The following is a 12921-nucleotide window of genomic DNA, read 5'->3' on the forward strand; positions in this document are numbered from 1 at the left end:
ACTGTGGGCAGTTCTGCAGAACAAGATCTGAAATAACAAATTGGCTCAGGTCCAGCAATTCATCATCAAAGAGATGTGTGGGAGGGTATTTACAGCAAGCCCGAAAGCAGAGAAAAAGGGGATAGAACATTACACCTTCCTTGCAAGGGAAAGGCAAAGCACATACTGGAGCAGAGAGGTCTAGTGAGTAGGATGTGGTGTGCATGTGTGGATCAAGACAAAATGGTGGTGGCCAAAAAGCTGGAAACTCACAGATCAAATTCCTGATCCCCCCCAAGATCAAGACAAACCTGTGTAGAGTCACAGGGCACAGCAGCCTACTATTTTAGCCTCTCTTCTTCTCCCTCCTTACCAGCTTCCACCTCTGCCATTTTTCATACCATCTTTTCCTCTACTGCTCTGCCAGCCAAATGGAAGATTTATCTGCATTTCATTTTATCGGGCATTTGAGTGTTAAGCGTTAACATACATAATGACAGACTAACTATAACTAAATTCCTAGAAGTTGATAAAAAACATGTATCTTTGACAGAGAGCTGATCACCAAATAATAATGCTTTAGATAAGCTAAAGATATAACCCTACTAGACTTATCATCACAAAATCTTCCCAAAAAGGTTGGAATAAATGTGCATCATGTAAATCAATACCAAAGATGGCACTGGTTAACAGTCACCATAGGGAAACTGCTACCTGCGTTTTATAAAGTGACCCAGGAGGCAAGGGCATTCATGATCAGTTACGTGATAATTTCAAAGTATCACTTCATATTTATGTGATTTTCATGTGACTAACTGTGACTCCTTTAAACAAGGTTAATAGAACAGAGGACTTACTGATGAAGATGTTAGTGGCTCCAAGGCACAAAATTCTTTCATTAAAAAAATAAACAAACTCCACATTATACATAAGCTGTGAACAAAGGCAACCTATGTTTCATTCCTTTAGACAGAACTGTGAACAGGAGAGGGAAGATGGTACTGAGGGCATCTCTGCAACATGGGCCATCTCAGCACTTTTCTCCTCTTTTCCTTCTGGTTTCACCTCTGTTTTTATACTAGTCTCCACCCTGTCCTCCTCTCAGGGTCCCACAGGCTGCATTCCTCCCTTTGTAAAACTCTAAGAAGCAGAGAGATGATCGGTAATGAAATGGCCAAGCCACAAACTCTACCCACCCCCAGCCCTACTTTATGGCTTAATCCAAATTCTAAAGAAGAAATTTATTACTGCATTAATATTCATGTGCTGGTAAATCATCTTACTTTTAGTTAACACTTCATCTGTCCAGCAGTGAGTCACAAATGATTCACATACTTCCATATTTCAGATAAAGTTTACTTCCTTTGGGCCAAAACTTTTAATTTTAACTATATGTTTAAAGACATGCTTTCTAAAATGTATTAGTTTATTTGTATGCTAAACATAACTTAACCTTGGAATACTGCTAGGTATTCCAAGGCTGGGATATGACGGCTTCCAACTGGGGGAAAAAAACATACATATATTCATGTAGTTAATGTTAAAAGTGTTAACTAGGAACATACAAAGATATCTAAAACTTAATAAAGATGAAAAAAATTCCTATTGAAATATAAATATGAATTCTTGCATTTAGAACCATGGAAACTACCTATTAGTGCATTTGGTGTGACAAGTAGTTTTAGAACGTACAAAAAATAAGAAGATATCAATTGGCAGAGTTATTATTAGTCCACTTGAAAATATTGCTAGAAATTAAATGGCAAGCAATGAGACTCTTTAGGTATATATTTTACCATAAAGAATTTTTAGGAAATTAGCTAGTATTCTCAACAATGAAGCATTATTCACCCTTAAAATATTTGGAATAGATAGTAAAGTTTTACTATTGCCTTAAGCAATAGTAGATAAAAGGTTTGCTGGCTAAGGATTAAAAAAGGATTGAAGGGGCTCCCCTGGTGGCGCAGTGGTTGAGAGTCCGCCTGCCGATGCAGGGGACACGGGTTCGTGCTCCGGTCCAGGAAGATCCCACATGCCGCGGAGCGGCTAGGCCCGTGAGCCATGGATAAGATAATTCCCATAAGGATGGCAAACTTAAAACAAGTCCTTCCTTCTAGCTTGCTCAGGGACTAAATAAATCAGGAGAAAGCAGTTAATGAGCTTAAACATTTACTTTTCCCTCCCTTTAAAATTAAATAGGACTGGAAGGGTGGAGAAAGAGATTTTATGAATAATGACACTTTTCAGAATAAACATAAATTGTGTGCCCTACTGCTTAATTTAAAACTCTATGTAAATTCTGTATGTAAATAATGCCCAATTTTGCATACTGGGAGCCTATGTCAGATGTTGCTTTTACCTACGTAATATCTCACGTAAAATATGGACTCAATTGGTTATGTTAGTAAATTCACCCCCAATTTTACCCCACGCAGAAATAAGGTAAAAAAGAAAAAACAGTAAAAAGGCTGAAACAAACCGTACAATAAATTAAAAGAGAAAACGTTACTATTTCATAATAAACTCATTAGCAGTAAATCTATTAGTTATTAGAACCTTCTACTCATAAGGAAAGCATTAAAATTTCATAAATGTGCTCAACTTTTATCCTTTTATATTCAACATAGTTAATAATTTATTTTAGTATGACATTTCATATTCTAAAGCTTTTAATTAAGGCTCAAATTCACAAGCAAATTGTTATTTTTTAGCACCACCTTCTAACCAACTAAGTTAACCAGCCGCTGCAAATAATTATTTTTTAAAATGGAAGTCTCGTGACTTCCCTGGTGGTCCAGTGGTTAAGAATCTGCCTTCCAACGCAGTGGACGTCGGTTTGAGCCCTGGTCGGGGAACTAAGACCCCACATGCCGCGGGGCAGCGAAGCCTACGTGCCACATCTACTGAGCCCGCGCACCACAACTAGAGAGAAGCCCACACACCGCAACAAAGAGCGGACGCAGCAAAAAAAAAAAAAAAGTCTCACAGAGGGCTGTCACTAGCTAATATGCTCTGCTGGGAAATTGGTGGTCTTTTTAGTTTTGGTAGTACCACTCAAAACTGAAAACTTCCAGTTATAGGAGACATGAAGAGAGAATAGAAAGGAAATGATAAAGATTCAGGGGAAAAGAAAAAAAAGGAATCATGTAAAAAAGGGAAAGCATATGTCAGAACAAGAAATTATAATAAAAACAGCATTATTCAGTAGTACATTTGGGAATAAACTTCAAACATGTAAAACAACCCATTTTGGGTACTTTCCTGGTGGCACAGTGGTTAAGAATCCGCCTGCCAATGCAGGGGACACAGGTTCTAGCCTTGGTCCGGGAAGATCCCACATGCCGCGGAGCAACTAAGCCCGTGCGCCACAACAACTGAGCTTGCGCTCCAGAGCCCGCGAGCCACAACTACTGAAGCCCGCACGCCTAGAGCCCGTACTCCGCAACGAGAAGCCCCCGCAATGAGAAGCCTGCACACCGCAAGTAAGAGTAGCCCCTGCTCGTCCTAACTAGAGAAAGCCCACGTGCAGCAACAAAGACCCAACGCAGCCAAAAGTAAAAATTAATTGATTAATCAATTTTTAAAAATTGTATCATTAAAAAGTTGAAACGAACTTAAAAGAATCATCATCGTTAATCTAAGCTAAGTACATAGAGAATGGAATCTAAGCTTTATCTTAGCTCATTCAGTTTCTAATCCAAAGTAAAAATGGGTTTTTAAATTTTTTTTATTTTTAATTTTTTAATGAATTTATTTATTTTTATTTATTTATTTATTGCCTGCGTTGAGTCTTCTGTTGCTGCGCGCGGGCTTCCTCTCACTGCTGTGAGAGAGGGCTACTCTTCATCACGGTGTGCGGGCTTCTCACTGTGGTGGCTTCTCTCGTTGTGGAGCACAGGCTCTAGGCGCACGGGCTTCAGTAGTTGTGGCACGCGGGCTCAGTAGTTGTGGCTCGCAGGCTCTAGAGTACAGGCTGAGTAGTTGTGGCATACGGGCTTAGTTGCTCGAACCCGTGTCCCCTGCATTGGAAGGTGGATTCTTAACCACTGCACCAGGGAAGCCTGGTGATTCTTAATAACACAGACATTTGAAAGCAGTCTGCCTGAGAGAGAAATTAGCTTCCCCCCTGCTCATTAAAAAGGGGCTCCTATTGTCAGAAAAACATTTTCTTTGCTTGTCTTTGGTTGTATACACATGTCTGAATAGAAGAGGCAATGTGGTAAGAGATGCCTTCAAGCCACTAGGCAACTTCCTTCTCTGGGACTATAACTTAGACTAGATTATCTCTAGGATTACTTTTAAGATCCTGACCCAGAGATATATAGCATATATATGATATATATGTACCATAATGTGTAATATAGATATCATGAAGAGGAAACAGGAGTACAGATGTCTGGCTTGAGTAACTTGGGGAATGGTGGTGTCGCTGCAATGGGGAAGTCTGGGGGGTCGGGGTTGGAGGGGTGTAGAAATCAAGAGTTCTGTTTTCAACAAACTAAATTTGAGATAACAATCAAATGATTATGACTCATCAGGTGCTACTTCTGTACCAAGCAGTGTGGCACACGGGTGGGAGAGGCAGTGGGCTCGGCTGATGGACTTCCGTACCCTTGGCTCAGGAATAAGCATACAACCCCTATCAGGGCAATTAAAGTCCTCCCTGAGCTTTTGCTGGAATCATCAGGACAGATATTGTCTTTCTGCTTTGAGGCTGCTAGCTGTGAGGTGCTTCAGGAGGCCACTTTGGTTACCACATGGCAAGATCCTGCCTAAGGATAAAGACAACACACAGAATGATGAGGAAAGGTGTGGAGAGATGGGGAGGGACAGTTCTAACTAAATAATATTAGTAGCTGGATCTAGCCATGTCTAAAGCAAGATGCATTCCTGAACTTCCCAGCTACGGGAGCCTATAAATTCTATTTTTGTTTAAGCTAGCTTGAGCTGAGTTTCTCTTTTTTGCAGCTGAAAGAGTCCCTACCAATTCACAGATCTATAGGAGCATATACTTGTAAATAAAATTTTATTTTTTTGACAGGAGAAATGCTCAGTATATCAAATTCCCTAGCTATTTTATCCTTTAAAAAAGCATATCTTCTTGTATCTCACTGATGCCGAATTTCACTTATTTCTGTTCAAGCATTTATTTAGGCCTGTCTGGAAACAAAGTCTGAGGATTATGTTAACACTACCTTATCGCTGCATCGGTTTTATCAAAAGCTTACTTTGGGCAAATAAACAAGTCTGTTCAGCATTATTTAGTGCTAGGCAATTTGAAGTGCGGGTACCAAGCCGCTTCACAATCAAAGCCATGCAAATCTCCGCCTCATTTTTCTTGCTGATTTGAACTTACTTTATAAAAGCATGCAAATTGTTCAATTACATACACTGAATTAAAAAGTAAATGGTCCACTGGATCGACATGATTGGGGCTGCTGATTTAGAAGGGTCATCAATAATTAAAGATAAACTTCCCTGAATCTTGACGTAAAATTGAGTGGATTTAGAGCATAAGGAAATGAAGAGGTTCAGTTATAATTAGAGCTGATTTTCGACGACACTTCTAATAGAAAGGGATGTTTAGAGAAACACTGGGAAATGGGTGCTGTGTTAAGAGAACAGTATGCTAGGGCTCAAAATGGTCTTCGCAGTTTGGTGTTTCAAAGGGAGCAATTATATACAGTTCCTAGTGGGTTTTTTTTTTTTTTTTTTTCTTTTTGCGGTACATGGGCCTCTCACTGCTGTGGCCTCTCCCGCTGCAGAGCACAGGCTCCGGACGCGCAGGCTCAGCGGCCATGGCTCACGGGCCCAGCCGCTCCGCGGCATGTGGGATCTTCCCGGACCAAGGCACGAACCCGTGTCCCCTGCATCGGCAGGCGGACTCTCAACCACTGCACCACCGGGGAAGCCCTGGTTTGTATTTTTGAAGGAAATGATATTATGTTTCTATTTTACAGATATAATAAAATATGAAGAAAGACTAGACGTAACACATTCAAGGTGAAAGAGCAAAGACTGCCAGGAGAGAAATAATAGGCTTCCTCTGATAGTTTACTTTAGAGAGGGGGGAAAAAAAAGTCAAAATTTAAACTGCATAAAAACACTTCTTTAAATGGATACCGTGTTTCCAACTTTTTATCGGTTACCAGAGCCTGGCATATTAATAAAGTTGGCTTATTCGCCCTTAATGAGTAACTTTAATTCTTTGGTTGCTTATGCAAGTCACACACCGGCAAATGAGAGAAAAAGGCTAGTCCTTAAGGGCAGTTTCTCTAATCAATAATTTTGCTTGTAGAAGTGAAGGTTTTTAGGAAGAAGAATATAGAAGGGAAGGAACTGGAAAAACAAGAAAATACTTCAGATTCACTCAGCATGTCAAAAATGACATTCTAAAGGTCAGAAAGCAGATGGTAACTTAAGAATACAGTAGTAGTGTTAATAACAAAGAGGATGTATTAAAGCAATACACTTCATGGTTAGAAACTTGGTATCAAAAGTGGCATTGGGGGCCATCAGAAAACGAGAGCAGGGACTTCCCTGGTGGCGCAGTGGTTAAGAATCTGCCTGCCAATGCAGGGGACACGGGTTCGAGCCATGGTCCAGGAAGATCCCACATGCCGTGGAGCAACTAAGCCGGTGCACCACAACTACTGAGCCTGTGCTCTAGAGCCCACGAGCCACAACTGCTGAAACCACGTGCCACAAGTACTGAAATCCACGCACTCTAGAGCCCACGTGCCACAAATACTGAGCCCGTGGGCCCCTAGAGCCCATGCTCCGTAACAAGAGAAGCCACCACAATGAGAAACCTGTGCACCGCAACGAAGACCCAACAAAGCCAAAATAAATAAATAAATAAATTAATTAATTAAAAAAAAGAAAACAAGAGCATGTCATTAAATGCATATACTAAAGAACTGATTAACACAAAGATCTCTTTTCTTCCCTTTTACACAGGGCTCAAAAATTTGTTTAATAACACTAATAATAACAGTAAAATACTTTGCTGTTGACAAATGTAACTTTCATAAACATTAATTATTATAAGGATCCTGTAAACTAGGTATTTTAAAAACATATTTACAAAGTGTAATATGATAAACATTTAATTTGAATATATTGGTAAATTTTATATTAAGAATGTCATATATTAAGTAAATTAAATATTAAATTATATAATGTATTAAACATTAAATGCATTTAAATACCTAGGACTCTTTGGCTAAATGACAGGGCTGGGACTTGAACTGAGATCCTATTACTTACAGTCCTGTGCTCTTTCCATCATACCAGGAAATCTCTTTCCTGGATCACTGACCTTCATGCGACACTGGGTTCCTTTATTCTCTTGGTATTGCTCAGACTAAAATCAAATTAATAAGGGTATATTCATGACCATTAGTACAGACTGACTTATGCCCTGTGAACCTTTTAAAGGGGACAGTTACCTACACAGAGGAGAGCTGGGCTCTGGCCACTTTCTTTCTAGGTCAAGGGGCTTTGCCAACTCAGTTCAAATGTGAGTGGGAGGTGGAGAGGAGGAGATGAAATAGGAGAAAGAAAGAATCACAGATGGAGAGCTGGAAGGGCTCACAAGGATTATCCAGTCCAACTCCTCAATTTTAGCAGTGGAAGTGACTTCTCCAGATCCCACTGAGGTAAATGGCAGGACTGGAGTCCATGCTGACCACTTCCTGTCCTCTCCTCCCCTCTATGCGAGGATAACGGTAGCTCTGGCATTCCATGCTTTCTTGAGATGGCTCTTTCTACCCTGCTCCTGCCATAAACGACATGAGGCCTGTCAAAATCCATCTGAGGAAAATACGGTGGTCTTTAAATACAGAGGATGGGCCATCTCCTGATTCTTAAATCAATTACTGAATTGCTACTATGTTTGTGTTGTGGAATGTATGAATATTTAGGGATATGAATAATATACAAACCTGCCTTCAAAAACTTTACGCTTGCCGAGGCAATTTAGTCCCTAAATAATAAAACTATTATAAAATAATTGTTTCTAGATCAGTGGTTCTCAAGCTCTTTGAGGTTCCCAGGCTCTCTACGAGAATCTGATATAAACTATAAATCTGCTCCCCAGAAAAATCCACACATTTTTGTACATATTCAGGGGGTTGCTGGATCTCCTAAAGCCCATCTACTGACCATGAATTAAGAAGCTCTGTTATAAGAGATTCACTGAGTTCCACCATGTAAAAATTATCCGAAGAACAAAGATTGAGAGAAATACTAGTTACCCCTTTTCTTTGATGCAAAATGAGTAAACTCTAAAAATATGTCATCCCATGTTAAGGGCAAAGAAAGTGCTTTCCCTAGTATCATCTGAATGGCCCTCTACAAACGCTTATTTTCCCATATCTAATTGTGTGTGTGTGTGTGTGTGTGTGTGTGTGTGTGTGTTTTTCTATGAGAATATACTGTTTGCATCCAGAATTTCTGGAATGGCCTTTTCATGTATATATAAAATACAAAGGTAAACTTCATTCAAACCAGAAGAAACAGAGCTTAGCTTATGAATTATTCTAGTTCAAATTTTTTATCTAGCTTGGAATGCTGTTTCTAAGGCTTTGATGCTGAAGGGAGCGAAGTCATTAAGATGAGTTGATAATACAGCCGGCAAGAGCACCTTCCTCCTCTCTGGTAAAAAAAACAACAACAAAGTACTTGGGTCTTTTGGAATTCAAATTTCTTTCTTAATGAAAAAGTGAAAGGATGAAATATAACAGTAAAGAAATCTCTACAGAAGTGGGAAGCCGTACCATCAATACTGAAGTTTCAGAAATAATTTCCTAAAGCTCTGAATAAATCAGAAAAAAATTATACCAAGCCGTTTATGTTAAAATATTTTACAAAAGCAGTTATCTTGTTACATATTCTGAAGCAAATAAATGGAGCCCTTAGAATTAACATATTCTTGAGTATCCTGGCAAAGCGGACAAAATAATAAAGCAAAGTGGGTAAGAGGACAAAAACAAGGGGGTTTCCATCTAATTTTTAAAAACCTGTAAAGTAAAATACTTTAGGTAAAATACTAAAATACTTAAATACTTAAAATACTAAAATATAATTCAATTTGATACTTTGCTAATCTCAGGTGTGAGAAAGTTAAATGGAAGGAAATGTGACCCAAGGCTGGAGAAAGGGTTTAGATCCCTTACTTGTTACCAACATTTTAAATGGATTAGAAACACAAATTATTAGCAAATAGGCACAAGAGTCTGGAGAAGTGATTAAAAATGATTACTTATAGAACAAACAAAAACTTTCTAAAACATCAATTTATTAAAAATTTCCTTGAAAATGGAGAATAGCCCAACGCAATCATAATCTCAACAAGCATTGTGAGGCAGTACAGCTCAAGTTTAAAAAGACCTAATGTTAGTGCTAGATAGATTCTGATTAAAAAAAAAAAATCCACAGAGAACAGTTCACAAAATGGGGATAAACATTCACCGTGAAAGACCCATACAACTCTTCCAAGTTGAGCTTTTTTGGAGGGAGGTAAGAGAACAAAAGACAGACTAGAAATGATATAAACAAAGAGACTTCAGGCTTAAAGTCAAGGATCAGTCAAAAGGAGGACAAATCCACCTTTTCTTCATATGGAACTACTGATATTAAATGTATTTAAAATTGAAAACAATGAAGCTGAGGTAAGAAAACAAAATGAAGGAAGGGAAGAAAGAAGGGAGGGAAGGAGGGAGGGAGGAAGGAAGGAAGGAAGGGAGGAAAGGGGGGGAGGAAGGGAGAGAGGGAGGGGGAGGAAGGGAGGGAGGGAGGGGGAAAAAGGCTACACTGAGACATCTTTTCCGTGTTGAAACAAAACCTGACATCAGCATAGGTGCAAGTGAACTTATTCATTTACAATACACTTCTCTTCAGGAAAGCTGTATTAATGAAGCAGGACGTATTTAAAGGATCAATGTGAGCATATACATACCACAGGCTGTTTTGTGATGTCCACCAAGTCCTTAAGATTATAATATTGATGCTTCTCAAAGGCCGAAAACAACATGTCTAAAACGTGTTGTTTATCAGCTCGAGCTCGTTTCCCATCTTCTTTCTTTTTCCTTTCATATTCAATCTAGGTGCAAAAAGCAAAAAACCCCGGAAGGCATTAATTCAACATGCTCACTCTGAAACACAGGCACTCTCTTTTCAGTCCTCCACGTGACGCTTAGATTTTAAGCTGCAAAGCAGCAGGTCAAAGGGTGGTGGTTCAGTACCTGGGGTCCTCACTGCTCCCAGGGCTCCTCAGAACTTTAAGGCTCCAAGAAGGTATTAAAGCCCATCTGTAACCCGTTTTCATTATTCCCTAAAGCTTTACATAATGTGTCCACTTCCTCGCAAAAAGCCTTTCTTTACCGAAAGTATATCAGTTCAGCGTGGCCACCAGTTAGCTCGTGTTGATCACAAAGTCCAACTTGCAGTTCTTTGTTTTTGATTACCCGAAATTCAGTAAAACAGTTTATCTGCTACATGCAGTTTGGTAGGCAACATCTTTCAAAATTGGAGTTTTCCAGGGCAGGGAGAGGGTTGAGGGGCAGGCAGATCACAGAACAGGTTCTCTAAGGATGAAAAGTCTGGGGAACATTGGTAAAAAGGAAAGCACACGGGAGGTGACAGGAGGCCTTTTCTCCTCCCAACTGTGTGACCTCTTTGAACTTGCTTCTTCTGTAAGATGAAGTAAGCAGTGACATGAAGAGAGTGTATAAACTCTCTCCTAGTGTTACCTTCCAGAGACATGTGCATTTGTAAAAAAAATTACCTTTTTATTGAAAACGTGCAACTTACTTGCATTCACGTCAGTTGATTAAGCTTTTAATTTTTTTTTTTTTAAGAAAAACTTTATTTTATTTATTTATTTTTGCGGCACGCGGGCCTCTCACTGTTGTGGCCTCTCCCGTTGCGGAGCACAGGCTCCGGACGTGCAGGCCCAGCGGCCATGGTTCACGGGCCCAGCCGCTCCGCGGCACGTGGGATCCTCCCGGACCGGGGCATGAACCCGCGTCCCCTGCATCGGCAGGCGGACTCCCAACCACTGCACCACCAGGGAAGCCCAAGAAAAACTTTATTTTGATAAAGCCTCAGGAACTATATGTTATAGGACATGTATATAAACTACAGTAGCCCACCTGGTAAATACAGCAGCAGAAGTGGGGGGTGAAAGCTGCCAAGAGAACAATCTTCTGTGCATCTCTATAATCTAGAGACTAGCTTCCAAGACAGTGAAATACGTTTCCAAATGTACAACTAAATTAGGCACAAATTCCAGCTTCATATAGTTAGGCTTATTCTCTGGATTTTAACAATAGAGATGTAAAAAGATAAAGTCTAATTTCTACTGATGTCAAGACTAAATAATATATCAGAGACTTTCAAATTAGAGGCAAGAAGTAACTCTGACAACAAGTATCTGTCCTTCAATTAGATAAAATTAGGAGCTATACAAGGAAAAAGGACTAAATTGAATGTCTTAATTTTTATGATATGTACATCTTGGGAGTAAAACTCAAAACCCATTCATCTCTTCAACATATTAAGCATAGATTAGGTGCTTGGTATTGCACTAAAATATGGGGCAAATAAGACACTCTCTTTCAAAAGGTATCCCTTTCTTAGGGCTTGTGTATTAAAATGTACAGACAGGGCCTTGAGCATTTTAAATGTAGTAATAGTAGTAATGTAGTAATAGAGAGCACAGAGCTACCTAGAACAAGATCATGATGCTGAAAAAAAGTGCAAATGCACGGCACAGACTGTATTGTTGGGGAGGAATGAAATCTAGCTAGTCTCAAGATTTTCTGGGTGGAAAGAGCCTGAAAGAAAACAACTGTGGGCAGCTACAAAGGAATTGCTAAAGAGCAGAGTGACTAGAAGAGCTAGAAGCAAGACTGCAGACGGGAGAGACCAGAGAAACCCATGACCAAGGGGGAAATCCATGCCTTCTCAATTTGAGGAAGATGGAAGAACAGATGAAAAAAAAATGCACCTAAGGAAAAAGGCAGAATTACAGATTCTGCCCCAATTCTGAGAGAAAGGAGGCTGCAGAGACAGCCAAGACCAACAGAGATCTACCTGAGGGCCACTCAAGGAAGAATTTTCTTTCTCTCGGGTCAAAAGAAGGATAGAAAGAACTAAGACAGTGGCTGTATGATGGAGAAAGAAATCACGACAGACCAGGACAAAACCCACAAATCCAAACAGTCTTTGGATTAAAAAGAAGAATGAGATCATGGAATGCCTTAAGGGATTAATCTTTAAGCCTTGCTTTGCTGACCAAGGTCTCAAATATGTCATTATTTCCCCCTACTTACATTTGTACTTAGTTTGCATCCTGACATTCCCTTCCACAGGTGCACTGTATTTGAAAGGGTTTGCTTTGTCCACTGTGATGGACAGTCTAGAAAGGAGGGCCTGGTAAAAGAGTACGAAAGTCTGGACCACGGGATGAAGATGTTATAGCCCTTTACTCTGACCAAGTGGGGACTAAGAGAAACTTAACTTGGTATCTAGAAAATAGAGGGAGATAGAATCAGACTAAGGAGGAGTGGGGAAAGCCTATTCCCTTCCCGCAGGCTTGAGTGGGATGTGGGATCTCATTTAGGGAAAAGCCATTAGTCCTCAAGAAAAACAAGACAAAGAAGTGGGGACCTAGCAAAAGACCAGTGCTAGGCTTTGGACTCTAAGTATAGAGCTACAGTTGTATGATATTCTGTCTTCTCTTCTGTCCCAGCTTTAATTTATGCTGAAAGAAGATGGAAAAAGTTAAATTAAGGAAATAGGAAACAGAAGTTATGGTATATTCAGCTTCCACCTTTAGCCATCTCTTCCTTGTGTAAAATGACTCAAGGGCTTCCCTGGTGGCGCAGTGGTTGAGAGTCTGCCTGCCGATGCAGGGAACACAGGTTCGTGCCCCGG

The 12921-nt window shown here is 39.9% G+C and overlaps 1 protein-coding gene across 1 annotated transcript in view; it reads right to left on the reverse strand.

The window, feature by feature from the left end:
• Window positions 1-12921, reverse strand: part of GTF2F2 (general transcription factor IIF subunit 2) — a 150125-nt gene that overhangs the window by 4419 nt on the left and 132785 nt on the right. The window contains exon 7 of the mRNA XM_032611582.1: window positions 9941-10084. Coding sequence (XP_032467473.1) covers window positions 9941-10084 — 144 coding nt within the window. The remainder of the gene's footprint in view (window positions 1-9940; window positions 10085-12921) is intronic.

Source organism: Phocoena sinus, chromosome 18 (assembly GCF_008692025.1).
Source record: "Phocoena sinus isolate mPhoSin1 chromosome 18, mPhoSin1.pri, whole genome shotgun sequence".
In the NCBI taxonomy this organism is placed as follows: Eukaryota; Metazoa; Chordata; class Mammalia; order Artiodactyla; family Phocoenidae; genus Phocoena; species Phocoena sinus.